This window comes from Castor canadensis, chromosome 12 (assembly GCF_047511655.1).
Source record: "Castor canadensis chromosome 12, mCasCan1.hap1v2, whole genome shotgun sequence".
NCBI classification, from domain to species: Eukaryota; Metazoa; Chordata; class Mammalia; order Rodentia; family Castoridae; genus Castor; species Castor canadensis.
Genome location: NC_133397.1, coordinates 74,811,460 through 74,838,727, shown reverse-complemented (window position 1 = coordinate 74,838,727; position 27,268 = coordinate 74,811,460). Strand labels below are relative to the sequence as shown.

At 45.2% G+C, this 27,268-nt stretch overlaps 3 protein-coding genes across 3 annotated transcripts in view; 1 reads left to right on the top strand and 2 right to left on the bottom strand.

Annotated features, from left to right (window-relative positions):
• Positions 1 to 305: 305 nt before the first annotated feature.
• Positions 306 to 1,444, bottom strand: Tmsb10 (thymosin beta 10). The gene is made up of 3 exons (XM_020163343.2): positions 1,289 to 1,444; positions 887 to 1,001; positions 306 to 588 (listed from the first exon to the last, which is right to left on the bottom strand). Exons 2-3 carry the CDS (start codon positions 984 to 986, stop codon positions 554 to 556), a joined length of 135 nt encoding a protein of 44 aa, XP_020018932.1. The 5' UTR covers positions 987 to 1,001; positions 1,289 to 1,444; the 3' UTR covers positions 306 to 553.
• A 2,886-nt stretch (positions 1,445 to 4,330) lies between these two features.
• LOC141414728 (uncharacterized) lies at positions 4,331 to 27,037 on the bottom strand. The gene is made up of 4 exons (XM_074049024.1): positions 26,938 to 27,037; positions 25,791 to 26,056; positions 21,177 to 21,279; positions 4,331 to 4,521 (listed from the first exon to the last, which is right to left on the bottom strand). The coding sequence occupies exons 1-4, from the start codon at positions 27,035 to 27,037 to the stop codon at positions 4,331 to 4,333; spliced, it is 660 nt and encodes a 219-aa protein (XP_073905125.1).
• The window catches only part of Trabd2a (TraB domain containing 2A), a 31,994-nt gene continuing 30,684 nt past the window's right edge, over positions 25,959 to 27,268 (top strand). Inside the window, exon 1 of the mRNA XM_074050086.1 lies at positions 25,959 to 27,050. The gene's annotated coding sequence lies outside the window, so the exon portion shown is untranslated. The remainder of the gene's footprint in view (positions 27,051 to 27,268) is intronic.

The following is a 27,268-nucleotide window of genomic DNA, read 5'->3' as shown; positions in this document are numbered from 1 at the left end:
GAAAAGCTGTAATAACAAATCCTACTTTTGAGAACGCATTTTCCAAAGCAGCTTGCAGGACACAAAGTAGAGTTTAAATTTTGTGGGTTGCATTAGGAACAAGAGCCAAGTAACTAAGAACCCGTGAAATCTTACAGAGAAGCAGGCAAAACCCAAATAAAAATGGTCCTTCGGACCAGTCCATTCTGCGCGCCCCCTCTCCTTCCCTCTGCGGCACAAACTCACTCCGAGTGGGGCTTTGCTGCAGCAGCAGCAGCAGCACTGCCCACGCACACTCAACTAAGAAATTCAGACCACGCCAGCCATGCCACGAGGTGTGTTTTATTTTCATTAATCATACAAATAATTTTCTATAACATCCCAGGGCAAACCGGAGAAATTTGGCAGTCCGATTGGGGGAGGGGTCCCCTCAGAGACCCACAGGCCGGTGGCATTGGCGCGGAGTGCCCGGGTTCACAGTGCAGCTTGTGGCTCGTGTCCATTTTGCAGGTGGCTCTTTCTCCACATCACGAGGGGTCTCCAAGATGACGGGGGCGGGGAATCCTCTAGGCGCTTAAGAAATTTCACTCCGCTTTTCCTGCTCAATGGCTGCGGAGGGCGGGAAGCAGGCACTGGAGGATGAGGCCACCTTGCAAACCGCCCCCCAACCGAGGCGCACACAAACCTGGTGTGGGTGAGGCACCCACGAGGTGTAGGGATAATTAAGGAGGGGGCTTGGGGCTGAGGAGAGACAAGGCGCTTTGTGTACTGAAAGAGTGGCTCGGTCCGCCCAGACTGGGGGTACTGGTCGGGCGGGGGTGGGGGGACAGGGATGTCCCGGGAAGAGCGGGGTGGGGCACTGGGGTGGGATGGGGACCCGAGGACCCCGAGTTGGAGGTGCACTCACTCTCTTTGGTCGGCAGGGTGTTCTTCTCCTGCGTCTCCGTTTTCTTCAGCTTGGCCTTATCGAAGCTGGCGATTTCCCCCATGTCCGGCTTGTCTGCCATTTTCTTAAAACAATTCTAGCGGGCAAACCAACGCGGTTGGCCTGGAGCTGGGGGCCAGCGCCCCCACCCTGCACTTTCCGCCAACGCCTTTCGACGTGGCACTCTTGCTGGGGCGTTCCCGGGAGCCCCGAAGCCGAGGATCTGGGCGCATTCCGCACCCTCCTTCAAAGCCCCAGGGCGTGGCCGGCCAGCCAGCCCTGGAATCCCATTCGGGAAGGACGCCTGTTGAGGCTACCGCGCACCCGCAGCCTGCACTAGCACCGACCCCACCCCGCCGGCCCCCGCCCCAGAGCAGCGCTCACCTCGGTGTCTAGCTCCGAGCCCGGGCTCCTGGTGCTCCCACTCGCGTTGCTGCAGCAAGAGACAAAAGAGCGGCGCCTGCCCCTGGCCTTATATACGCCGCGCCCTATCCCGCCCCCCTGGCCCGCCGCAGAGGGGGCGGAGCCGGGTCCGGAGGGGCGGGGCCAGGGCGGGCCACTCTGCTCAGCGCCGCGCCCTGGCCGGGCTGCCCGCCGGCCTGGGCGTCGCCCTTCCCGCCCAGCGTCCCTAGCTCACTGTGTTCCGGCGTGGGGGTGGCAGGCGCAGGCCCCGGGGTTTTCTTTTGGGGCTGCTTGTCCCTCCCTCCCGGAATTTGCTGCTCACCCAGCAGGAAGGGCGTGGGTGGCGGCGGAGGAAGGATGTGAGGTTTTTTCGTGTGTGCATGTGTAGTGTGTAGTTGTGGACGTGCGGGTGAACGTGCGTGTTCGGTAGCAATCCTTGCTCGCAGGAGACACCCCACTCGTGTCGCCCCTGGTCTTTCGGGTTTACCCTCCAGGGTCCCCTTCCCTGCCCCCTTTTCTTGTGGCTGGTTGCTTTTGAAACGTTGTTACCAGCATTGTGTGAGGGGCGGAGGTGGGAGTACAGAGTCCCGGGAGGGCTCTCTTCTCTGTGTTCCTTCTCTCCCTGGCCTCCTAGGAACACTGAATCAAAAGGTGCGGCTTTCCTCCTTGAGTTAACCTTGACGGTGATAGACGCCCTAGTGCCTACAAACCTTGTCTTTAACTCATCACAGGAGTGGTATAATGCAATCATTCAAATCTCTCCTAGAAAAAGTAGTATTTTCAGCCTTCACAACACCCTTAATGAAGTTCCATTGTTTAACAGCCTAGGGGTGAAACTTGTCACTCGTTCGTTTTTTTTCTGTTCTAAACTACTTTTTCTAGTGTCAAGGAGTGGAGTGCTTTCCTCTTATGGTAGGAGAGGAAGGGGAAAAACATTTACTGAATGAAGATTACACTTCAGGGTCCTGGTAGGCAAATATTTAAAAAAACATGTAAGGTAATAAAGGTTTATTTTTTATGTAGGCAGCAACATTCGGTGCTGATTTTTCTGGTCAGGCAGCTCTTCCATATAGCAACTCCGGCCTCTTCTCTCTTGTTACTCTGCTCTCCACTTCATCTAGAGGAGAGGCACTAGATTTTCAAGGACTAGGTTTAGAAGTAATCTCCATTACTTCTGCCCTCATTTCTTTGGCCAAGGTTTGGTCACATGGCCTCACCTAACTGCAAGGCAGCTAGGAAGTGTAGTCTAGTTGTACCCAAGTGAAAGAAAGAGTTGGGGGACACCGGAGGGCTTGAAACAGCCTCTGCCATTTACTGTTGAACTATCTGTTAAACTTGAATGTGAAGATATCCAGACTTCCAGATGCAGTGACTCTGGGGATTTCACTGGTACTTGATTCTTTTCAAGTGCAATGCCAACCATTATTTTGGTATTGCCTTCCTGAGCACCCTTTGGTTTGACTATGGGAATATTCAATTGTCTTGATTTGGGCTCATGGTGAACTCCCACTCCAACCTCCTTTTATTAATAAACAAAACTGGAGACACATTTGGAGAGAGAATAAGCATGCTGGATTTCCAAGCAAAGGAGCTTTAAGTGGACATGCAAACATTCCTTATTCCTGCTCAGTGCAGCTCTGTGGCTCATCTCTACAAAGTGGGCAGCCTCTTTGGCATTGATGCTTAAGAATCCTGGTCAGATCCAATCTCATGGGAAGTGACTTTAAAACATCTGTGTATTCTTTGACATTTTTCCCACCATTTCTTTCTTTCTTTGGCGATACTGGGGTTTGAACTCCGGGCCTCATGCTTGCTAGGCAGGAGCTCTACCACTCAAGCCACTCCACCAGCCTACCATTTCTTAAATATAGATTGGCCTTAGTGACTTTCTTCTAGTGAATAAAATGTGTCAGAAATGATCCTTTGTGCCAGGCGCAGGTGACTCACGCCTGTAATCCTAGCTCCTCAGAAGGCAGCGATCAGAAGGATTGCAGTTGAAGCCAGTCTGGGCAAATAGTTCGAGACCCTATCTTGAAAACACCCATTGCAAAAAAGGGCTGGTGAAGTTGCTCAAGGTGTAGGTCTTGAGTTCAAGCCCCAGCACTGCAAAAAAAACCAAACCAAAACAAAATCACACAAGGAAAGAAAGAAAAGATCCTTTGTGCCTTACAAGACCAGGTCATAAAAGACCACATGCCTCTGAAAGACTGTCTCTCAGGATGCCTCCAGGCGCTAGAAAAACTCAAGCATTTGCAAGGAAGGGCCACATGTCCACATTCCACTGAGGGGAGCAGAGACAAGCTGTCCCTGCCCAAACTGCAGACTCATCAGCAAAACAAATGTTGTAGTTGTTTTAAGTTACTTTCATAATAGTGGCAGATAACCAGAATACCATGAGACAGAAGAATCATAATGTGGTGATGTCACAGTCTCAGGTCCCATTTGGATACTTTTCCTAAATATCTTCCATAATGTTCACACATATACTTAAATAGATGTTTACTGAATGTGGACAAAGTAGCTGGCAGTGTTCTGAGAAACTCTCGAATGACTCAGTAAATCAACAGTGTTCATGGTTTGTGTTTACCTCCGGCTTGGTGTGTCATTCATATGTGAAGGCATTTCATATGGCTGCTTGGAACAGACTGTATACTGTTCACAGATGGTATAGAGAAAGCTGAATCACTCATCTCCAGTTACATTTCTGCCTTCTTTGCTGAGAAGGATGCTCCGGAAAATGTAGACTGAAGAGGAACCTGAAAGAGCCTTGTTGTCTGTCAGCCTGGGGGAGAGGTCTGTGAGGAGCCTTTGGGACTTAGCATGGGGCTTCATTCTTCAGACTTGTCCAGTTTGACATTTTTATCAGAGACTGGAGTGAGGATACAGACAGAAACTGATTACATCACGAAGGATGCAACTCTTAAGTTCCAAAGGCAGCTGGATCTTGCGGAGAAATGGACAAAAATATGATGGGATGAAACTGGTAGGGATAGCTGTGGATCCTTCTTGCTGTAAACATCAGTCCTAGCAGGGCAGGGATTTGTGATGGCCATGGTTGACTCGGGTGGCAGTGAGATTCAGGGCTGTGTAGACAGGGAGATAGAGTTCAGCCCAGGTTTCCTTTGCATATAAGGAAGCCATTTGCTCTTGCTTCAAGGCCTTTGTCTTTGCTGATGCTCGCCTTGGTCTAGAAGAGAGGGGCAGAGAGGCTGTCCCTGCCCAAATTGCAGATTCGTGGGAAAATAAATGTTATTGTTTTAAGTTTTAGAATGTTTTGTTACATGTGACAGGTAACCAGACCCTGGTGAGACAGAAGACTCATAACCTGGTGATGCACCTGTGCTCCTTTTCTCTTCATTTAGGGACCCACATAAATGTCCCTCTCTTCAGACAACCCTCCTAGGCCGCCCTCACAGAGTAACACCCTTGTCATTCTCTATGCCTTTACTACGTGTCATTTTTCTTCATAAAATGCCCCCTACCAATATATATCCAAATATGCTACATTTTCATTTTCTCATTTCTATATCCTGCAGTAGGAAATGAGAGACCTCATCTATTTTATTTATATATCCCCAGCACTTTAGCCTGACACAGTAACTGCTCAGTCAGCATTCTTTTTTCCCCTCTTTGGTACTGGGATTGAACCCAGGGCCTTGTATTTGTAGGCAGGCACTCTACCTCTGAACTAGCCTTCAATCAGATTTATTTGAACAAACGCACAAACTTCCTAATCAAAATGGAATGAACCACTCCGTTTTGGGGGAGGCGGTAAGTTCTCTGCCATAGGAGGCATTCAATGAGTGAATAGCCAGATATTTGGACTGTTGCAAAGGTATCTCCATACACTGGGCTGGAACAGGCTTTCAAGGAGTGAAACGACCACCTACGTGACCTTCCTGGTCCATCTTTTGCTGCTGTTCCGTTTGTGAAATAGCTTCCTTTTGGATATCAGTTTTGCCAGCCTGAAAATAACTGTGTGACTTTCACACAAAGGAGGCACTGGGAAACAAAGAAATCAGGATTCAACCTTTCCATCTCATCAAATACTGTTTCTTTTTGTAGTTCATGGAGTTTAAGGTCTTGGCCAAGATATATTTGTGAAGAAAGTAAAGTGCTCTTTTGAGGTGCGGCCTCAGCAGTGATTGCCTTGCTCTGTAGACGTGTGAATTAAACCCTTCTTTTTTGGTGGATTGGAACTCACGGCCTCACACTTGTTAGGCAAGCACTCTACCACTTGAGCCACACCTACAGCCTAATTGTTAATTCCTAGATAAACCTAGACAATTCCTTAGTAGCCCAAGTGGCTAGCAGCCACAGAGTGAGAATATTACTGTCTCAGTTTCCCCCTCTGCTGCTAGAATAGCAATAACGACCCCGACTAACATTGTGGAGCAGATATATGTGTCCTGGATCCTGAGCTACAGACGTCACATTTATTATGTCACTTAATCCTCACTCAAACAGTATGAAAAATCTAACATCTCTGCTTTATGGTGTAGGAATCCTAGGCTTGGTCAAGGTCATACAGCTAGTAATTGTCATTGCTGTCTGGCTCTTTCCACAGCTGGAGTTCTTTACCACTGCTCTCTTGCCTAGACCTTGCAGTAGAGTTTGCAGACTTGTGTGTGTTTGGCACATTAAATTTAACAACAAAACCAAAAAAACTTTAGCCAATACTCAAACACTGGAAGACTTCCATGCTGAAGACCTAGTAGCAGTGGGTCAATGTTTTCTCTTGGCACCACTGTGATTAGCAGTTGCCCTCTTCACTTTCTCCACCATTCCTTAGTATCTTCCCAGCATGCAAAACAGGTCAGTTCCCACATATTGTATTTGGGCTGGGGTTTTGCTTACAGTACAGAAGTACTGATCTTCCTAGGTCTCTGGGTGCTAGCTCTGAAGATGACCTCAAATGAGTCCTGCCTCCTGTGTATTCCTCTCCTATATTGTACCAGGTGGTACTGTGAAGTAATAGTGTGTCATTTTGTGACTGAGTTATAAGTGAGTACTGTCTAATTTGGTACCTGGTGTTCTCTCTCTCACACTCTCTCTGTTTTCACTTGCCATGTTGTAAACAGCTCTATCGAGAGGCCCATGTGATAAAGCCGCAAGGAGCCATGGCTGGCTAGCAACCACATGAGGAAGCTTGAGAGAGGCTCCTGTAGTCTCAGTTCTCATTGAGTCTTGAGATGATTACGACCTTGGCAGCAAGTTGACTGCAACCTCAAGAGAGTCTCTGAGCCAGAAACCATTCAGTTAACTTGCCTCAGCAACTGTGAGATGATAAATCTTTGTTGTTTTGTGTTGCTAAGTTTTGGGGTAATTTGGTATCCAGCAATAGATAAATCAATTCATTCTTAAAAGTAGGAATAAAATATGTAAAGACAGAAAGTAGAGCATTGGTTTTAAATAGCTGTGGGGAAGGGAGAATGGGAAGTTCTTATTTTTTAACTTTTTTTTTGGTGTGGGGATTAAACCCACATTCTTGTACATGCAGCACGTTCACTTTACCACCAAGGTATACCCTTAGTCAAAGGGAAGTCCTTGTTTCATGATACGGAATTTTAGTATGGGCTGATGAAAAATTCTAGAGATGGAAAATTGTGATGGTTGTCCAATAGAATGAATGTACTTAATGCCACTGTACACTTAAAAATGGTTAAAAGGGGGCTGGTGGAGTGGCTTAAGTGATAATATAACTGCCTAACTTAAGGCCCTGAGTTCAAATCCCAGTACCACCAAAAAAGAAATCTAATATAAATGGTTAAAAGAGCTGGATGCTAGTGGCTCATGCCTGTAATCCTAGCTACTTGGGAGGCTGAGATCCGGAGGTTCAAGGTTTGAGGCCAGCCCTGCAGATAGTTCAAGAGATCCCATCTCCAAAATAATCAGAGCAAAATGAACTGGAGGTGTGTCTCAAGTGGTCAAGCCTTTGCCTATCAAGTGTGAGATCCTGAGTTCAATCTCTAAGTGCTGAAAGAAAAAAATAAGGCCAGAAAAAAATAGATGAAGAGTACCAAGTGATACAAGAAAAATAAGAAAGAGCATATTTACTTGCGTAAGTAAAGACTGCATCATTATAAAACCTGGTGTATGGGTGAGTGACAGCAATCTTCATGAACGAGGCCGTTTCACTTCTTCACATGTCTACCTGGCCGATATCATTCTGAGTCACCCAACCTTGCTCTCTGCAGAACAGTGGTTTTCAAATGAGTTTGACCTCAGAGATTCTTCACCCCTGGGGAAGTACATCAAGTACATTTCACTTTGCGACCAGCACTCACATGACCACTCAAAGGGGACAAGAGTGTCCCTGCAATAACACTCGTACTGTGAGAGACACTCCGTGACTCTCTTTCTTCTATTCCTTTTCTACTTTTAATTTTGAAATAATCATAGATTCACAGGAAGTTGCAAATAAAGTACACTGAGGTCCCCTGTACCCTTCTCTTAACTTTCCCTAATGGTAACATCTTACAAAACTATAATGTAATATTTATGCACATGTGAATAAATGAACAATAATAATAATAAATACACCATAGCTATCCGTCAGTCCAATCAAACTTTTAATAGTGTAAACTGCATTTATAACTTGGGTTTTCTTAACTAGTTCTTTAGTTAGGTGAGATGTACCCCACACAAAAAAAAAAACCAGGAAATTGACATTGATGCAATCTATAATAGTTTTTTCCAGATTTCACTGGTTTTTACACGTACTCATTTGTGTGTGGTTCTATGCAACTTTATCACATGTACGTGGTATAACCACTAATTCGGCTCTAGCCCTATTCTGCCACCTCTTAGGGAGCTCCTGTGTTATCCCTTTAAGAACAAGCAGTCGCCGTCCTTTCCAGGTTGGCTCCTTTCACTCAACATAAATGTCCTTGAGATCTATGCAAGCTGCTGAATGTATCAAAAGTCCACTCTTTTTGTTTGGGAGGGGTCTCTATGTAGTTCAGGGGGGCCTTGAACTTTTGATCCCCCTACCTCAGCCTCTCCAGTGCTGTGATTACAGACGTGCACCACCATTTCCAGCAATTCAGTCATTTATATTTCTATGTAGTATTTCACTGTATGGATATATCACCTCTCAAAGGGCATTTTGGTTGTTTCCAGTTTGGGGCTTTAAAAATAAAGTTGTGATAGACATTTATGTGTATGTATGTGTGTGGACAAGTTTTCATTTCTTACGATGAATGCTGGGTTGTATAGTAAGTGTGTGTTTAGATTTAAAAAATGTATTAGCATATAATAGTTGTAAAGGGAGATACATTACGGTACTTACATGTGCTTACCATGTATCTTAGTTAGATTTACCCGCTCCATCCTTCTCCTGTCTGTTGAGTTTTATAAGAGACTGCCAAACAATTCTGTACTGTCTGTACCATTTTGCATTCCCACCAGCAGTGTGCAAGAGGTTCATCCTCATCAGTTCTTGGTATCATTACGGCTCTAAAATTAGTTGTTCTGATAGATGTGGAGAGATGTCTCATCATGCTTTTAATTTGCATTTCCCTAATGGCTAGTGGTGTTAAACTCTTCCTTTTCATTTTATTATCTCATTAAAAATGCAGATAGTGATTTTCCAATTTGATTCTATTGCCCACTATGTGGTTGTGACCATCGTTCACACACTGCTGTAGTGGGATCATTCCAGCAGTGTCTACTATCGTCCTTTTAACTTCCAAATTCTCCTTTTACTACCAAAAGACAGATGCTTCTGAAATTTTTTGGGCAACTCAGATGTTCTCTGGGGTCTGACCAAGATCTAGCTAAGAATGATTCCAACTCCTGTTTGATGCTTTCCCATGATTTCTCTGAATTTTCAGGAATAATTGGTACTTAGGGTTATTTCTGATCTCTTTGGTTTTGTGTCTCCTCATTAATGTACATCCAAACGTGGCAGACAGCCCTTGGCCTTGGTGTCCTTCTTCAAAGCAATTATCTAAGGTGAGCATGTATAGTGTAACTTTTAACAGAGGTTTGTAGGTGAAGAGAAAGGACAAACATTTTTAATGACATATCCTTGCTCTTGAAAGTCCTTCTTGTGCCATGGAGAACCCAGATAGTCCACAACTCACACTATCTCCTCTTCCACCCTTTCTGAGTCTTCCTGTCTTGATTCTTCTCTTGAAGAAACACCAGCTCTCATCTCGGACAGTGTACTTGTTCTTTGCTACTTTGGTTCTTGAGGCACCTGCACACCCATGTTTATTGCAGCACTATTCACAATAGCCAAGCTATGGAAACAGCCAAGATGCCCCACTACTGATGAATAGATTAAGAAAATGTGGTATTTATACATAATGGAATTTTAATCAGCCATGAAGAAGAATGAAATCTTATCATTTACAAGTAAATGGATGGAACTAGAGAACATCATCTCAAGTGAAGTTAGCCAAGCTCAGAAGGCAAAAAAATTACATGTTCTCCCTTATATAGACCCCCCAAAAAATGCAGTAATATTATTGGACGTGGGTCACACACTAGGGAGAGAACACACATGGGAGAAATAGGGAAAGGAAAGGAAACCTAAAATTTGAATGTGGTTGATATGCTCACTGTAGAGAAGCGAATAAAGTAATCTTAAACTGGCAGAGGCCACTATGAGAAGGGTACTAGGCAGTAGTGAAGAGGTCTGGCAGAGATGAACCAATGTGGGTTGCAATACACATGTGCATGGAAGCAACACTAGGAATCTCTCTGTACAGCCATCTTTATCTCAAACTAGCAAAAACGCTGTGTCTTTCTTATTATCTCTTATGTTTAATCTTCAACAAAATCCGAGAAGAAGAGGGAGGAACAGGTTCTGTCCAGAAGTGTGGTGGTGGTGGGAAGAAGGTGGCCCAAACAATGTATACACATGTAAGTAAATGTAAAAACAACAACAACAAAAAAATTGTCAATAAGCTCATCAAAAACAAAACAAAACAAAAACAAAAGATGTATGGGGTCTCTCTTTCCATCATGAACAGTAAGTCAAGACATTTCTTCAAAGACTGGTTCCTTTCCTTGTAGAATTTTGGTGTTAGCTTTTAAGATAACACTATGTTTGCCCTTTTGTGGGATATTCTGTCTTTTGTGTTTTTCTTTCTTTTAAATAGTATAAAAATATTTTTTATTTTCCAAATAAATATCACCTTCCCTCCCCATTTGTCTATGTCTGAATGGAGAGTTTCCAGGTCTTGGATTTTTCCTGTCACTGATATGAGTGTGAAGTTGGTTCTCAGCACAGTGCTTGCCAAGGCTGATTTGGTCCTCTGTTTTCTACCCCTGTGCTCTAAGTAGAGACAATTTTTTGAAATTTCATTCTACCTAAAAACAGAAAAGGCTTTGTGCCTAGGATTGTGAAATTTCAACCTCTATGCATGGAATTAGCCAATGAAGAGGTAGAGGGCACATTTGGGATCAGGAATTGAAGAATAAAAGAACTAGGAAATGTATTATTTTTTTCATTTACTCCACCAAGATTTTTCTGATGTGTCTGTGAGTGATATAAAGACGAGTAAATTGTGGTTCTGTCCTCATAAGAGGTGGCATCAGATTTCTGTTATATGGATGTACCATGTGTTATTTAATCAATATCGTATCAATCTGTACCTACATTGCTTTCAGCAGTTTGCAACTACAGACTACTACACCTAACATTTGCAGGGCACAGGGCAAGAATATAAAGGGAGACTCACAAACTGTATGTAGAATGTTATAAAGCAAGCTAAACTGGGTGCTGGGGCTCTTGCCTGAAATCCTAACTACTCAGGAGGCAGAGATCAGGAGGATTGCAGTTGGAAGTCAGTCCAGGCAAAAGTTTGCAAGACTCTATCTTGAAAATACCCATCACAAAAAGGGCTGGCAGAGGGGCTGAAGGTATAGACTCTAATTTCAAAATTTATATATATATATATATATTTTTTTTTTTTTTTTAATTTTTTTATATAAAAATAAAAAAATAAAGCTAACATGCTGTTAAATAAAATGCATTCTATCCTCCTGCATGTCAGATACAATTTCTAACACAATTTAAAAAATGTGAGGGTGCCCTGAGTTCAAACCACAGTCCCACAAACAATGTGAAAAGTGTTTTCTTTTCTTTCCCTTCCCTTCCCTTCCCCTCCCCTCCCCTCCCGTCTCCTCCCCTCCCATCCCTTTCTCTCCCTCTGTCTCCCTCTCTTTTCCTTCTTTCTTGGTTCTGGGAGTTGAACTCAGAGCTTCACACTTGCTAGGCAGCTGCTCTACCACTCTGGCAGCCATTTTTGGCTTTGGTTATTTTTGAGTTCAGGTCTTGCTTTATGCCTGCGCTGTCAGGGACTGTGATCCTCCTATTTGCAGGTGCCTAGCCATTGGTGGAGATGGGGTCTTGAGAACTTTTTGCCCAGACTGGCTTCAAACTGATCTCACCTCAAGAGTAGCTAGGAATACAGGCTTGAGACACTGTGCCTGCAAATGTTTTATTTATTTATTTGTTTATTTTTGGTGGTACTGGGGTTTGAACTCAGGTGCTCTGCCTCTTGAGCCATATCTCCAGTCCATTTTTCTTTGGTTATTTTGGAGATGGGGTTTACAGAATTATTTGCTGGGGCTAGCCTTAAACCTCACCCCTCCTGATTTTAGCCTTCCAAATAGCTAGGATTACAGGTGTGAGCCACCGGAGCCTGGCAAGTGTTGTTTTTTATTTGAGTAAAAGTGAGCGAACTGGACTGGAGGAGTGGTTCAAATGGCAGGATACCTGCATTGCAAGTGTGGAAGCCTGAGTTCAAACTCCACTAAAAAAGAAAGTGAGCAAATTATCACAGATAACTGGATTTAATAAGATTTTTGCAGGTCTGGGTATTCTATTCAAAGTCCACAGATGCATGAAAGAGCTAGGAAATAAAGATGTATATAATTCCTAAGTCATTAGAAATCTAGTCCACAAAATTTTTCCTTGTTTTTACTTATGCATCATTATCAAGTTTTTCCACATAACTTTTGTTCTGTAGATAATAAAAAATTAAAATAAAATGTAATTAATATTCAAAGTATAAATAATCTCAGTATTTGTGGTAGTTATTTTCTATAAAGTTGTAGGAATGTTGAATTAGTGGATACTGAACCTTTGTTCTTAGGTGAAATACAGAGTAAGTTTCCTTTGAGCTTCTGCTTACATTTTCATCAACTAGGAAATTCATAATCATGTTTTTTTGCTGAAAGACACTTTATTTAATATGCACTATTAAGTTGTTAATATTCATCTCATACAGCCAAAAGCACATTTCTGAATAAAGCTTGCAACACACATTTTGTTTGTAAAGCACACACATTATAGCTTCCTGGGCTTTTGAACCCAAGACAGCATTTCAGCAGTATACTTGGGGATATTTTTTCCCTTTTTTTGCATTTGGTTCAATGCCGGGATTGAACCAAGAGTCTTGCACATGCTAGGAAAATGCTCTACCTCAGAGATACGCTCCCAGCCCCTTGGTGACAATTCTAAACAGCAAAATCACCAACAAAAAGCACCAAACATGGAAACAGGGCACCAAGTAGATGTCAAAAAAGATGCTGTTCAAAGTGTGAGAGCTAAAACAAGAAGGCGGAGCGTCACCTTATTTGACTTCAGTTTGGGAACATGCACAATTTTTTTGCCATTCTATGCATGCCCCTAAATGACAGTGAATATAAAAGTGAAAGAGCATTGACTTTAGATTACAAATAAATTTTAGCACAGAGGTGAGTTTGCAAATACAGAATTTATGAATGAGGATCAAATGTATTGTCATTAAAAATGTGAATTCAATTATGTAAAAATAAAAGTTAAATAATTTTTATGTTATTTCCTTCTAAAATATTAACATTAATATTCTAAAGTAAAGTATAATTATTAATATAAGTATGATAATAAAAATATTTAAAATTTCTGGAGCTGTAAATTCAATAATTTTATAAAGCTAAATTTGCAATCCTAGCACTCAATGACCATTTAAATATTGTTTTATTTCATGTGTGTTAGGTCCAGACCAAGGTGTACACAAATTTAAGAATAATATGAAGTCAGGCTCCAGTGGCTCACACCTGTAATCCTAGCTACTCAGGAGGCAGAGATCAGGAGGATCATGGTTCAAAGCCAGCCCTGGCAAATAGTTCACAAGACCCTATCTTGAAAAACCTATCACAAAAGGGGGGACTGGTAGAGTGGCTCAAGGTGTAGGCCTTGAGTTCAAACCCCAGTACCACCCAAAAAAAAAAAAAAGATTCCTAGCAAGTGCAAAGCCCTGAGTTCAAACCCAGTACTGCCAAACAAACAAACAAACAAACAAAAACCTATGAGCTATTTATTAATAGCAAAATGTGTCTCAGCTGTCACATGCAACTGTTAGGAAGTCTGTGCTAATTCCTAATGGGTGAGTAATCTCTACAGCCCAGAATTCCTTGGCTAATTTCTGGAGCCACAGATGACAGGACAGGAAAAGGAGCAAGAAAGTGGACAGTTAGCACTGCTGGAGTATCTCTGAGAGAAAAGGGTTAAGTATAGACGTTCTTAGGAAATGATTTCGTCATCCCAGTCAACCCCAATACCAAAGCTGTACCAGCATTGGTGCTGGCAGTAGCACCCCCATAAACCTCTCTAGTACTGAGGGTCCACCATTCTTTGGAGGGATACCTCTCCTAGATCCACGTGGTGGGGGGACCTAGGTCCACCTTTGCCCAAGGTGGAGGATATCCTGCCTTGGGCAAAGGCTTCTCTGCTCTCTATTCTGCAAGCAAAGAATGCCTGGCCAGAATCCCCTTTTCTAATGAAAATGTAGACATGTTTACACTGGGTAACACATGAGTAGACATGTTTACGAGGGGTCAGGAGTCCTGAGTGCAAGTTTACTCTCTAGCTCTGGGCCCCTGGACAGTCACTTCACTTCTTCAACTTAAATTTCCTCATGTAAAAATGAAAGCATTAGTTGAGTGTGGTGAGGATCAGTGAGATGATGTATCTGAACACATTTTGCAGATGAGAAACCTTGGGGACCAGTGGACCTTGGTTCTGCAGAGGAAGCAGACCCTGGGACACAGCAGCAGCAGAGGCTCCTGCCGCAGAGGTCGTGAGATGTAGGAGAGGATCAGAGCCAGGCACATTTTGTCCCCCTGACAGCCAAGAGGCAGGTTAGCCCCTGGGCCTTGAGCCTCCTTGGGGAGGAGGGAGAAACAAAAAAGTCACTAAAGACTGAGTCTTTTTGTCAGGGGACTGAGTGAAGCACTAGGAGACTGCCTCTAACAGGAAGGAACCCAGTCTCCCTCAGTTGGCTCACCTACTCCCCGTCTGCAAGAGCAGGCATCCAAGCCCTCCCAGAGAAATAAAGACAGCTCTTTTTCCCCACATATGGGTCTTACTGTCCACTTGATTTCTTCTTACATAACAATTGAAAAATCTCTTTCTTTTGTTGTGTCCCTGTCCTATGTATGTTTTTGGTAAAGGAGGTATAGACGTCATCACCACCCCAACACGGTGACTTCCTTATGCTCTTTAGATCACCAGGAACAGACTCAGTGGGGCTCCCTTAAGTGACGAGGGAATGTGGCAGTTTGGGTTTTTCCTGGAAGCAAGTTCTGACACAGGTTTAATGGGCAGGGTATTTGTTCAGGAGTTTCCTACTGAAGGGGAGGAAGGAAGCTGGATACTGTGGAGGGTGAAGTCAAGCGTCTGTGTCCATGACCTGTGGGCTTAATGTCAGCTTCGTTCCTCAAATCCCCAGGGGGCCTTCTGAAGCTAGAGTCATTCCAAGATGGGCTGAGGTGGCCATTGAAAGGGACAGGTGGCCCTCTACACTGAATTACCTGGTGGGCCCACACCTGGAGGCTGCTTGCTGGCAACTCTCCTGGCCAGCTGGGACAAGTCCTCCCTTGAGGGGAAATCTGCTCTGTCTGTCCATCTCAAGGGATTTAGGGTGAGACTGCCTTAGGGCTGAACTAGCCTGCTGCTAGGATTTCTCCCTGTCTGCCTGCTTTCCTGACCCCTCTGCTCTCCCTTTTATCTACTGTCACAGCTTTCTTTGTGAATCAGGGCTCCATCTACATGGCCCTCACTATGTTCTTCTGACAAAGATCTGGGGCATCTTGGTGACCTAGCTGAGTAGGTCCCAAACTGTCTAAGGAAACCTAGGTATGGAGCTATAAATACGTTCTTCGAAAACTGCATGATACGTATGTCTGGGTTTGTTGTACTCTTTTTTTTTGGGTGTGTTTGAAAAAGCTCCATAATAGAATACACTTATTCCTTCTTAAAGGAAATGTTAGCTAGTGGGGAGAAGTCCCTGGAAAGGGAAGTGGGTAAAAGTTTGAGCTCTACAGTTAGGGTGTGAGGACCAAGGATGTGGCAGGTGGTAGAGCACCTGCCTAGCAAGCACAAGGCGCTCAGTTCAATCCCTAGCACCAGACCAAGGGAAAAAAAAAGAGAAGAAAAAAGAAACAAACAGCCGGGCACTCATGGCTAATGCCTGTAATCCTAGCAAGTCAGGAGGCAGAGATCAGGAGTATTATGGTTTGAAGGCAGCCTGGGCAAATAGCTCACAAGACCCTATCTTGAAAATATCCAACACAAAAAAGGGCTAGCAGAGTGGCTCAAGTGGTAAGAGAGCCTGCCTAGCAAGAGTGAGGCCCTGAGTTCAAATCCCAGTACTGCTAAAAAAAGAAAAAAAGAAAGTTAGGGCTTAAGTCTGAATCCAGCTGCTACTAACTTAGTCTCCCCATGCTGAGTCCTCCTTCCCTGTGTGCAGTGTGGCTCCTGTTAAATGGAAACCTTGAGTGACTGTCCTATTCATGGCAGCAATGTTACAGAAAATGTGATGTACGGTATAGGGCTTGCCTAACAAATATGAGGCTCTGAATTCAAATCCCAGTGTTGCAAAAAAAGTAAGAAGCTCCAAATATATTAAAAAATTGGTATATATATATCTCTGCTTTTTCAATATAAATATATAAAAGAATCACACACACACACAAGGATTAATTGAAAAACATACAGTAATTTTTTTTGCAGTACTGAGGTTCGAGCTTGGGGCCTCACACTTACTAGGAAGGCAGTCTACCACTTGTGCCACTCTCCCAGCCCTGTATTGTTTGAGTATTTTCAAGATAGGTTCTTAAGAACTATTTGCCTGGGCTGGCCCAATCTGCAGTCTTCCTAGGATTACAGGTGTAAGTCACCGGTGCCTGGCTATAGTAATTTTATTGGTACTTCATTCCTGAGAAGCTGTAAATCACATTTTTCTTTTTCTTGTATTGGCAGCACTGGGTTTTAAACACAGGGCCTCACACTTGCTAGACAGATGCTCTACCACTTGTCCCACTCCACCAAGCCTTTCTTGTGCTTTTTGTTTTTTTTGAGATAGGGTCTCACGAGCTATTTGCCTGAGCTGGCTTCAAACTGCTCTCCTCCTGATCCTGAGTAGCTAGAGTTAGGCCACTGGTGCCTGGCTGTAAAGTCGTATTTTTCACTGCAGAGGTAATCTTTGTGTGTGTTTCCCTGCGCACTTGGAGAGAAGCCACATTTTGGGCTGGAATTCTGGGCCACAACAAAGTTCCACAGAAACCACAGCAAGAAGGAAAGTGGATCCCTAATCTTCCATGGCCAGAATGGCTTACAGCTGACAGGTGGATCGGTACTGGGCAGAGATTCACCCTCAGCTAAGGTTTTTAATGTTAGGCTGTGGGACCAGGCTGCATACTGATTGCCATTCATGTACTAGGCAAAAGGAACCAGCTACTCAAGAAACAAGGATCTCTGGCAAGGAACGAATGATTAAAAGAAACAGGAAAGAAGACCCCTCCCACTCGTCTAGTCAGAGGTATTAGTTGCAGGGTGCCAGTGGTATTCCAAAAGCTGGCAGGGTCTCCGGGGCCAGCTGGGGGTCATGGCCGGCCAGCTGGGGGTCATGGCCAGCCAGCCAGACAGACTTGTGGCAGGAGTAGTGACTGTACACTGCATTCCTCAGAAAGGACCAGCCTGGCCAGCAGCTGCAGTGCTCAGGGCCACTGCTCCTGACAAACAAGCCAGAATGGCAAGAGCTAATCCCCATGTGTTCTGCAGTACTGATGGCCTTCACCTCCAGATTCCCTGAAGCATTCTTTACAGTCATGAAAAAAACGGCCAGTAAGCCCCTTGTGAAAACCTCGGAAGTCACTGGGAAGAGAGAAAGGATGGTTATGTTTAGAAGTGGAAGATGTAAAAGGATGGTTATGTTTGGAAGTGGAAGATGTAATCCCGATCAAACTGGCCACATAATATGTGCTCAGGAAGCAGCCAGTTTAAAAAAAAAAATCAGTAGAATTAGAGAAAATTTAAAAGGTGTGCTTGTGATTAAAACAAAAAAACCCCCAGCAATACAAGGGGTTGGGAATGTAGCTCAGCATAGAATGCTTGCCCAGCCTGTGCAAGGCCTGGGTTTGAATCCCAGAACTGTAAGAGGAAATCCTACATTACAAAAGCATGGAGACCCAACCAAGCCTGAAAGTCCTCTTTCCTTACCCCACCACACCTATCCCCCACCTTCCCTGGACAAGTCGTCAGTTTGCCATGTTCTTCCATTCCAGAATGTAAAGATAGGCCAATAGGCAGCTCTTAGTGTCACCTGAGATTTCTTATCATTTTACTGCTGCAGTGACCCAGCCCAGTGATTCCCAAACTGTGGCCCGTGTGTGTGTGTGTGTGTGTGTGTGTGTGTGTGTGTGTGTGTGTGTCTGTGTGTTCACACATGGGTCAATTTCCCTTAGGAAAGATTCCTACCTTGGAGTTTCTAGGTCAAGGGTGTGTACATTATAAATGGTGCCAATTACCAACAGCTGTAACTTTCCTATCAGATGTTGCCAAGCTTTTATTTTTGCCACTTTGAAAGATGAAAATGGACCTTATTGTTTTAATTTGATTTTAGAAATATTTTGCTTTTTTTTTGAACTCAGGGCCTTGTACTTGCTAGGGAGACACTCTACCACTCGAGCCAATCCACCAGACCTGTTACTTTTTTAATTCTGGTAAAATATTCGTAACATAAAATTTACCATTTTAATCATTTTAGGTGTACTGTACAGTGTTGGTGCAGTTAAGTAAATTCACTTTGTTGGTGGAGCATCCTCATCCATCTCCAGAATTAATTTGCATTAATTTGATTTGCTAGCATTTTAAAATTTCTCTATGGACTATTGTATTTCTTCTTCTTTCCCTCTCTCTTTTTTCTTCTCTCCCTCCTTTTTTTCTCTTCCTTCCTCTTTTTTTATCTCTTTATGATCTTTGTAGAGTTTCTAACTAAGCTGATGTACTTTTTCTTTTTCTCTCTCTTTAAATACTTTTAAATACCTGGCTTTTTTAGCTGGGGACTGGTGGCTGATACCTGTAATCCTAGCTACTTAAGAGGCAGATATCAGGAGGATCACAGTTCGAAGCCAGTCTGGGCAAAATAGTTTGTGAGAGCCTATCTCGAATAAACCCATCACAATAAAGGGCTAGTGGAGTGGCTCAAGGAGTAAGCCCTGAGTTCAAATTCCAGTATCACACACACACACACACACACACACACACACACACACAGAGATACAATTCAGAATGTAATATATTACATTCTTTCTAATCTTTACAATATCCCTACAAGACAAGTATTCTTATTCCCATTTTGCAGATGATGAAAGTAAAGTTCAGAGAGTTATGGGACTTGCCTAAGGCTACATGGCTAGTAAGTGGCAGAAAGGAGACCAATTCCAGTTCTCTCTACCTCCAAGACCAGTTTCTTGTCCCAGCACTCAGGCCAAAGGGGAACCTGCCTGCGGTGGGACAGTCTGCTGAGGGTGCATCAGACTGGCATGGACTCTGGAAAGCCAGGTGGCACTGGACAGGTTTTAGGAGAGGCTGGGAAGAAGAGTTTGGGGGGTCTTGAAGTCGGTGCGTCTGAGCATGGAGGAAGTGAGAGACAGACTCCACTCTTTGCCTGCTACCTTTGTGTCCTGAAAGATCTTTGAGATACTTATGAAATTGGGGTTTTGTGTGTGCTCACTCCCCCTGACCGCTGTGGGTTAGAGATGAGGCCAGAGGGTGTGGTCTGCGGGCCTTCCTGGGTGCTAATTCCAGGACGTTTTTTGTTTTCTCTCCCCTACACCCAATCAGCCACTGAGGGGAGGGCTTCAGTTCTGTAATGTCACCATTTCTCCTCCTTCCCTGCCAGAGTGGAGCACAGGTCCACAGTCTCTCTTAGCTCATCTCACCACTTCCACTTTCGTTCCCTCTGACTTCCCCTCCATGCTGCAGCCCCAGCCATTCTTCTAAAGCATGCATTTGATTGTGCAATCCTCTGTTTGAAAGTCTGCCGTGGCTCTGCAGGGCCTTCAGGCTGTGAGCCAAACTCCTCATGGCAGCTGTCAGCCCTCACCTCTGGCCTCCTCTATCTCCCTTTCTCACCCTTACCCGCCTCCCTAAATTCCGTGCTCTAAGGGCCTTTGCCTATGTTATTCCCTCTCCCTGGAATGCTGTTCTTTGGTTACCTCTAGTCCCATTTTAGGTCTCTGGATGAACAACATCCCAGTGGAAAGCTTCCTTGAATGATGGGCTTGGTTATAGGATATCGTGGACCCTCACACTCACACTATCATCTTGTCATTACCTTTTTGTCTATCTGTCACATTCGGATGACCAGGGCAGCTTTTAAAATGCAGATTCTGAGAGTCTTAAATACCTGACCAGGGTGAGGATAGTCAAGGGCCCTAAAATTGAGCCCTTCCCCTACCCTTGGTGCCCTTTCATTTTAGATAGAGTCTCATGCTTTTGCCCCAGGCCAGCCCTGGAATGGGATCCTCCTGTCTCTCTGGGATTTCAGGTATACCACCATGCCCAGCTTGTGTTTGCTAACTTCTTTTTTGCCTGGGTTGGCCTCCTATCTCCATCTCCTGAGTAGTTAGGATTACAGATATGTACCACAGTGCCTGGTCTGGGCTTTGGCAGTTCTAGGTAATCCTAATGTGCAATGAGAGATAGAGTACTGGATAGGAAGCTCCAGGGGGCCAGGAGTCATGCCCAGCATGGTCATTCCTATAAACTCTCACCTGGCACTGAAATGCCAGGGAGGGTTCAAATAAATGAGTGAGGCAGTTTCTAGATGCAGAACCCCTTAAGGCCAAAAAACAAACAAACAAACAAACAAAAAAACAGTGTGTGCCAAATTGGGTACCAAGTTAGAGCTTTTTAAAAGGGTTTATTGACCAATTAGTAACTTCTCTTATAAAAAGGCACCAGTTGTTCAGATCACTTGTAGAAAATGCTTGTAGTTTTGCTTACTTTAGATTCATAATAAAAATCACACATTTGGACCGTGGCCACTTGTATGTGGCTAGATCTTCTTTGGAAGCCTTCTTTCTTCCCTGTGTGTACCTCGAAACTAAGTGTCCCACTATCAGAAGCCCCAGTCCCAACTCCCAAAGACTGATGTATGATTTAAAATTTACCGACGATTTCTTCACATTTGTATTACTCATGAGTAGCAAAATATAATAATAATAATAATAATAATAAAAATAAAATTCCTGGGTCAATATCTCTGCTCTCTTTCCCCTCAGCAGCTGTCCCAGTGCTCTTGTCTCTAGTTTCTTCACCCTTCCTGCCCTCTCTAGGAAAAAAAAGCTTCTAGGGTCGTGGATGTGGTTCATTTGTAGCGTACCTGCCGAGCATGCATGAGGCCCTGGGTTTGATCCCCAGCATCTCAAAACAAACCAACCAGCCAACCCAAACTCCCAAACCTCTAACACCCAGCAATTTAGCTCTTCAGTGCCTGCCCCAGAGAGTAAAGCAAAGGCCTAGGCTGGCTGAACAGCAGCCATCAACAGTTTCTCCAGTGCCCCTTGGGACACCACAGCTCACCTGCCATTAAGTCCTCTCTGTTACGAATCATTCCCACAGCCACCAGCTCTCTCAGACTTCCTGGAGCCAGTTCACATTGTCTCTGCACAGGGTCACAAATCGTCTGTGGGGAGGGGAAAGCAGGAGAGGAGAAATAAAGGAGGAGAGTTGTTATGTGCTAACACTAGGACACCGCCCCACACGTCTGATGCAAGAATAGTGGGAGCACAAGAGTAACTTGCTGGCTGCCCAAAGTCAATCCAAGTAGACATACAATTATTATTGACCTTTGGACAAGACTTGAAGTTGAATTAGTTGGACTTGTTCTTTGTGTCTCTTTTGTGTGTCCAATTTCCTTATACCTTGGGGGAGTGGTGGGGTGTCACAGTAAAAGGGTGCTAGGAAGGTTTGTTGCAGGATTTGGACTTGTGTCAGCAGGTGATTTGGAGGGAAGTTTCAGGAAAACAAGGCTTTGCTATGGGTAGAATGTTCTCAGAAAGACTGAGTATCTGAGTTACCCAGCACGCTACTACACACACACACACACACACACACACACACACACACACAGTCCAGACTGGGAGGCTGAAACAACAAAAATGTGCTTCTTCACAGTTCTGGAGGCTGGCAGTCTGAGATCATGGTGCTGGCAGACTGTCTTTCTCCTGGCCTTGCTCGTTTTTTGGCTTGGAGATGGTCATTTTCTTACTGGGTCTGTGTGGCCCTGGTGTCTCTATGTGGCTAAATTTCCTCCTCTTGTAAGAATGCCATCAAAGTGGGTCACAGCTCATTCTAATGGGCTAATGTTAACTGAGTCACCTCTTTAGAGACTCTATCTTCAAATATAGTCACATTCTAAGGTCCTGGGGTGGGATGGGTTTCAACATGTGAATTTTTGGGGAACACTTTCATCCTCAGACAGTATCTTAACATCTATAAGGTGAGGGGAATGAAGGGAGATGAAAGCTGCCATTGGTCAAGAAGCCACAGCTGCTCACTAGCCAGGAGGGGTGTCTAGTCTTTTTGTGACATGGACACTTGTTGCTGTTTTGTCTGTACACAGATATTATATGTGTAGAGAGGTCCTGTTTTTATCTGCATCCATCATGGTCACAGAGTGGCCTTGTCTGATGTTGAGGTTTTGCGGAATTTTATGTCCCACAACTGGCTGTTGGTGCCAGGCCAGGTGGTAGTCACACCAAGGCCTGACTGACAGGGCCAGTGGTAGTGATACCAAGGCCTGACTGAGAGGGCCAGGCCAGCTACCAGCTGGCAGGGGATGCTTTCTCTTTTTCACAGTCTGGTACAATCAGTCAGTGTGCTTGCCAGGCAATGGCAGTTTGGGATAATCACCATCCTTCCCTACTTAGAAGTTGTGGTGCTAATGCTTGTGACAGGGGCAGCACAGTGACAAGCTAGTCCTCTCCAGGAATGCTAGGAGCACACTGGGCAGTGGAGGAAGTAGTGCAATTCTAACTTAGGGCTTCGGCTACTTACTTCCAGGACACACTGCTGGTGAAGCACCATGCTGAAATTCCCTGGAATTTGTCACCTCACTTCACCTGGTGTGTTAGTTATTTATTTCTGGGAAACAAATGACTACAAACTCAGTGGCATAAGCCACACACTATCACTCACTTTCTTCAGGTCAGGAGAGTGGACATGGCCTAACTGGGTCCTCTGCTTAGGGTCTCCCAGGGCTGCAATCAAGGTTTTGGCCAGGACGGGGTTCTCTTCAGAGGCCCAAGTGGGGAAGAATGTGCTTCCAGGCTCACTTGGATTGTTGGCAGAATTCATCATGGTTGGCGGCCTCATAGCAGTTGCTGTTTCAGACAGCCATGGAGTGGGGGACTCTAGCAAAACTGGCACTACGTTCTTAGAAATCACTGCATTCTTAGGTAATCAAGCATAAGTATGTCCCCATATCTTTGCCACCTTCCATGGAGTGGAAGCAAGTCAGAGGTCCTGCTGACATTCAAGAGGAGCTCATTAAATAGAATGGGTATCAGAAGGCAAGATCAAGGAGCCTACCTGCCATACCTGGGCTGTCCTCCCTACCTTGGGAAATCTGTAGAGTGTGTCAAGTGATTCAGGTCATGGATGGTGGCAGGTCAGCCAGGCCAGGTAGGGAAAGGCAGAGTGAAGGCACAGAGGTGTGACTGATGCCACAGCAAATTCTCTACATATGCTAAGACCTTTAATTTTCAGAGTAAATTTAATTTTGGGGGAAAGAGCAAAAAGCTATAATTTCCCCTAGGTGATTGCTATGAAGGACCGAGCCTCATAAATGTGTGTAAATTCAGGAAGCCGATAACAGTGGCACAAAAGAAGAAAGGGAGAGTGAGTGTATATGAGAGGTGTGCTGTAGTTGTCAACTGTTGATGAAGGAGAAAGATGAAGGGCAGGAAAAGTTCAGAGAATGCAGACCTCTGACAGTGGCCTATAGAAGATGTGATCCAGTAACAACGCTCAGATCAGGGATCTGAACTCAATGCAGAAACTCTGTGGATAGCATGTGTAGAGTAGACGTGGGTCTACCGACTGTTTGGCCCTGAGTGTCTTGCAGAGTAAACAGTGCTGATGATGGGTGTGGCTAAGACAAAAGGGCCACTTAAAAAAAGTGTCAGAACTAAAGTTACCTATGACTAATTCAGTATCTGACCATATGTGGGGTCATAAAAAGTTCCCCAAATTTAAAATGATTGAACCCATTCAGAGTGTGTTCTCAGATTACAATGAAATCAGAGCAGAAACCAGTACAAAGAGATGTCAAAAATGGACTCCATAATTTGGAATTTAAACAGCATACTTCTAAATTGGGCTGGTGGAATGGCTCAAGAGATAGAGCACCTGCCTAGCAAGTGTGATGCTCTGTGTTTGAACCCCACTACCACCAAAACAAACAAACAAAAACAAAAAAAAATCAACATACTTCTAAATAAGCCATTGTCCAAAAAAAAAAAAAAAATCACCAGGAAAATTAGGTAATGCACACTACTGAAAATACAATGTGTGTGTGATGCGGCAAAAGCAGAGCTTACAGGGAAATTCATAGCTTTGAATGTTTATATTAGAGAAGAAAGGATTAAAGTCAATGACAGGGTTCTACCTCAGAACATAGAAAATGAGGCAGGGTGTGATGGCTCATGCCTGTATTCCTATCTATTTGGGACACAGAACTCAAGGCCAGCCTGGGCAAAAAGTTCAAGAGACCATAAAAGGTGGATGTGGTGGTGTACCTGTCATCCCCCTGGGGATCCTGGGTCAGGCATAGCATAAAAGCAAGACACCATAAAAAAATAACTAAAGCAAAAAGGGTTGGGGGCATGGCTCAAGTGGTAGAACACCTGCCTAACGACTGTGAGGCCCTGAGTTCAAACCCCAATATCTAAAAAAAAAAAAAAAGAAAATGAAAAGCAAAGTAAACCCAAAGGTAAGTAGAAGGAAGAAAATAATGGTAAGAGCAAAATAAGAGACCATAAGAGAAAATTAAATTCAATCTTATCTTATGGCACATTGTTCCTCTCCCCTTCCCTCTAGCCACACTGACTGGTGGATAATTCATTTGGAGTCAGGCAAAGAGCCTGAAATAAAAGGTGAGCTTTGGTTGCTTTTCCCACTTCACTACCGGAGGAGAACGTTTTCGCCAGCAGGTGGCAGCACTGGCACCAGAAAACCAGACAGGAAGCGCTCTGGAGTGGCTCCAGCCAAAACAAGCGAGTCCTTTGGAGACCCGAGTCAACTCCAGAAAGCAAATCTCTACTCAATCTTAGAACATGAAAAGAAGCGATTTCACAAAACATCAGCCTTACGTTCGTGGAATGGAAGCTTGAAAGCCTGGGTTCTTTAAAAGATAGATTTTTGTTTTTGTTTTTTTAAACTGGAATCCTGCAGAGAGGTTTCCTTGACTCAGGAACCTCCTCCGACTGCAGGCACAAGCTGGGCGGCTTCTTTTCTTTCTTTCTTTCTTTCTTTTTTTTATCCTGGGAGTTTGCCCACAGTTTCCATCCGATTCCCAATGCCTGGTAATCCCAGTTACTTGGGAGGCTAAGCTAGGAGGATCACGGTTCGAAGCTTACTATGTGTGCCAAACTAGGTGATTTTTTTCATAAATGTTCTTAAGTTTTGCAGCAATCCTCAAGTGCGATAATAACATCCTTAATGTTAGTTCCCCAAATCCCTTAAGAGTACAGCAAAATGGAGTGCCGGTTTTGGAGTCCCGGATTTTAAGTGGATGTACGTCCTTTCTTCTGCAGATAAAACCTCCATGCGATCTTCTTTGTTTATAAGAACGTTCCTTTATAAACAGCCTTTTATTTGATCCATTTCTATCAAAGGACGCCTTCCTCGCGCAATATGATGTTAGGGGCAATGGAGGAGACAGTGCGGGACCTTCGCTTTCTCTTGCTGCAGGCTCCCGGGGTGGGCGGCGGCCCTGGGGAGGTCGCTACTCAGTGCGGGGCTGGGCGGGGTGGTGTCGGGCGGGACCCACGTGGCCACGGCGGCCCGGATCGCAGGGCCCCGTCCGCAGGCGGCCGCGCCAACTGCAGAGGCGGCGGGCTGCAGGCATGGGCGGCAGGCGAGGGGCTGGTACCCGGCAAATCCCCAACCCGCCCGCGGCCGGCTAGCTCTTACCGGGTCCTTGCGCGTCCTGGGCCGCGGAGCCGCGGTGAGGGGGAGTCCCTGGAGCTGGTTCCTGCTGCGGACCCTCTGCCTCCTGTCCCTAGGCACCGGGCGCCCACCTCCGCCAACTGCGCCCCCGCACCTCCCGGGCACAGGTTCCTTCCCAACCCGCCAAACCCCGCACTCGGACCCCGAGCTTCTACGGGGCTTATACCTTGTACCATGGGGCCTCGCCGCGACCTCGGGTCCCCTTTTCCAGCGTGGGTGCCACCCGCTGGCTGCAAGCGATACGGCACCCTGACTCTAGTCTTCAGCCAGCCCAAGAGCGTCAAGAAGGGGACCCCCACCCCACGGTCTCGCCACCCTGCTTTGCCCGCGAGCACGCAAGCTGGCCCAGCACTTGGGCACGTTTACTTTGGAAGTTTGTTCTTTCTCCTCCCTTCGCGTTTAATTTCACCTCCTCTTAAAATATATTAAAAGCGCTCTGCAGCGACTTGATTGAATCTGTGTATATTCCATGCCTGAAAGGAGCTGACGCCATTTCCCTTGTTTTACCATTCTGGGAAACTGAGGCTCAGAGGGGAACCGCGGTGTCCCAAGTCACAGCGCATTCGCGAAGTGACCACTGTCTGACACCGCACGCTCTTGCCCAGAGCGTCTTTAGAGGTTCACCTCAGCGCTTTGTGGGTGAGGGAAATTAAAGCGAGTGACACCCAGTGACCTGCCCAGGGCCACCCAGCCCTGCAGGAGCAGAAGCGGAGCATGTCGGACGCGAGCCCTCTTTTCAGATGGTTTTCTTCTTCTGATCACTTTTCTTACCCTTGGATTTCCTGTGGCCCTCACGTCCCTCTCTTCTGAGCGCAGTGGAGGCTGAAGTTTGCACACTTGTATGGGTGGGTTCCCTGTCTGGTGACAGTGGTCACGGGTTTGCTCTTTTGGTGGCCTGTGGGCCCTCGGACTCGGAGCGCCCTCCTTCCAGGACACCTGCTTGGATCCCGGGCCGCCTGCACTGTTCGAATAGTTTCATTCGTCGTCCTCACCACAACAAACAAGAGGGTGGCCTAACTGAGCCGGGAAGTTGCACAGTGACAGGTTCACGGAGCACGAGGCAGGGGGAGGGGAACCCTGCACCAGGCATGGTTCCAAACTCTGCTGCTACCAGGTGGCGGCTGCATGCTTGCTGTTTCCTGACTCCACCTCTTCATATGACGGCAGCGTCCTTCAGCCAAATCCAATACCAACCTGCGACGACGACGCATAGGTCTTGAGAAGGTCAGTTTCTTCTTTCGAATCCGTCGTCAGGAGGCTTATTCCACCGGCTCTCCTTTTTCTTTTCTTTTCTCCTCCCCGCTTTTATTTATTTATTTATTTATTTGGTACCCGGGCTTCGCTACACTCAAAGAAGTATTTGAGGACCTCAAAGAGATTATCTGTATGGGTTAATGAAGATTAGCAAAACACAAAGGAGGAGGCAAACAGATTAACCTCTG

Coding starts and splice junctions, on each gene's coding strand:
- Tmsb10 (XM_020163343.2), bottom strand. CDS start 986: ATGGCAGACAAGCCGGACATGGGGGAAATCGCCAGCTTCGATAAGGCC. Junction 589..886: donor CACCCTGCCGACCAAAGAGA/GTGAGTGCACCT, acceptor CGCCCTCCGCAG/CCATTGAGCAGGAAAAGCGG.
- LOC141414728 (XM_074049024.1), bottom strand. CDS start 27,037: ATGCGTCGTCGTCGCAGGTTGGTATTGGATTTGGCTGAAGGACGCTGC. Junction 26,057..26,937: donor AAGCATGCAGCCGCCACCTG/GTAGCAGCAGAG, acceptor TATCGCTTGCAG/CCAGCGGGTGGCACCCACGC. Junction 21,280..25,790: donor CCAGGACGCGCAAGGACCCG/GTAAGAGCTAGC, acceptor CCCTCCCCACAG/ACGATTTGTGACCCTGTGCA.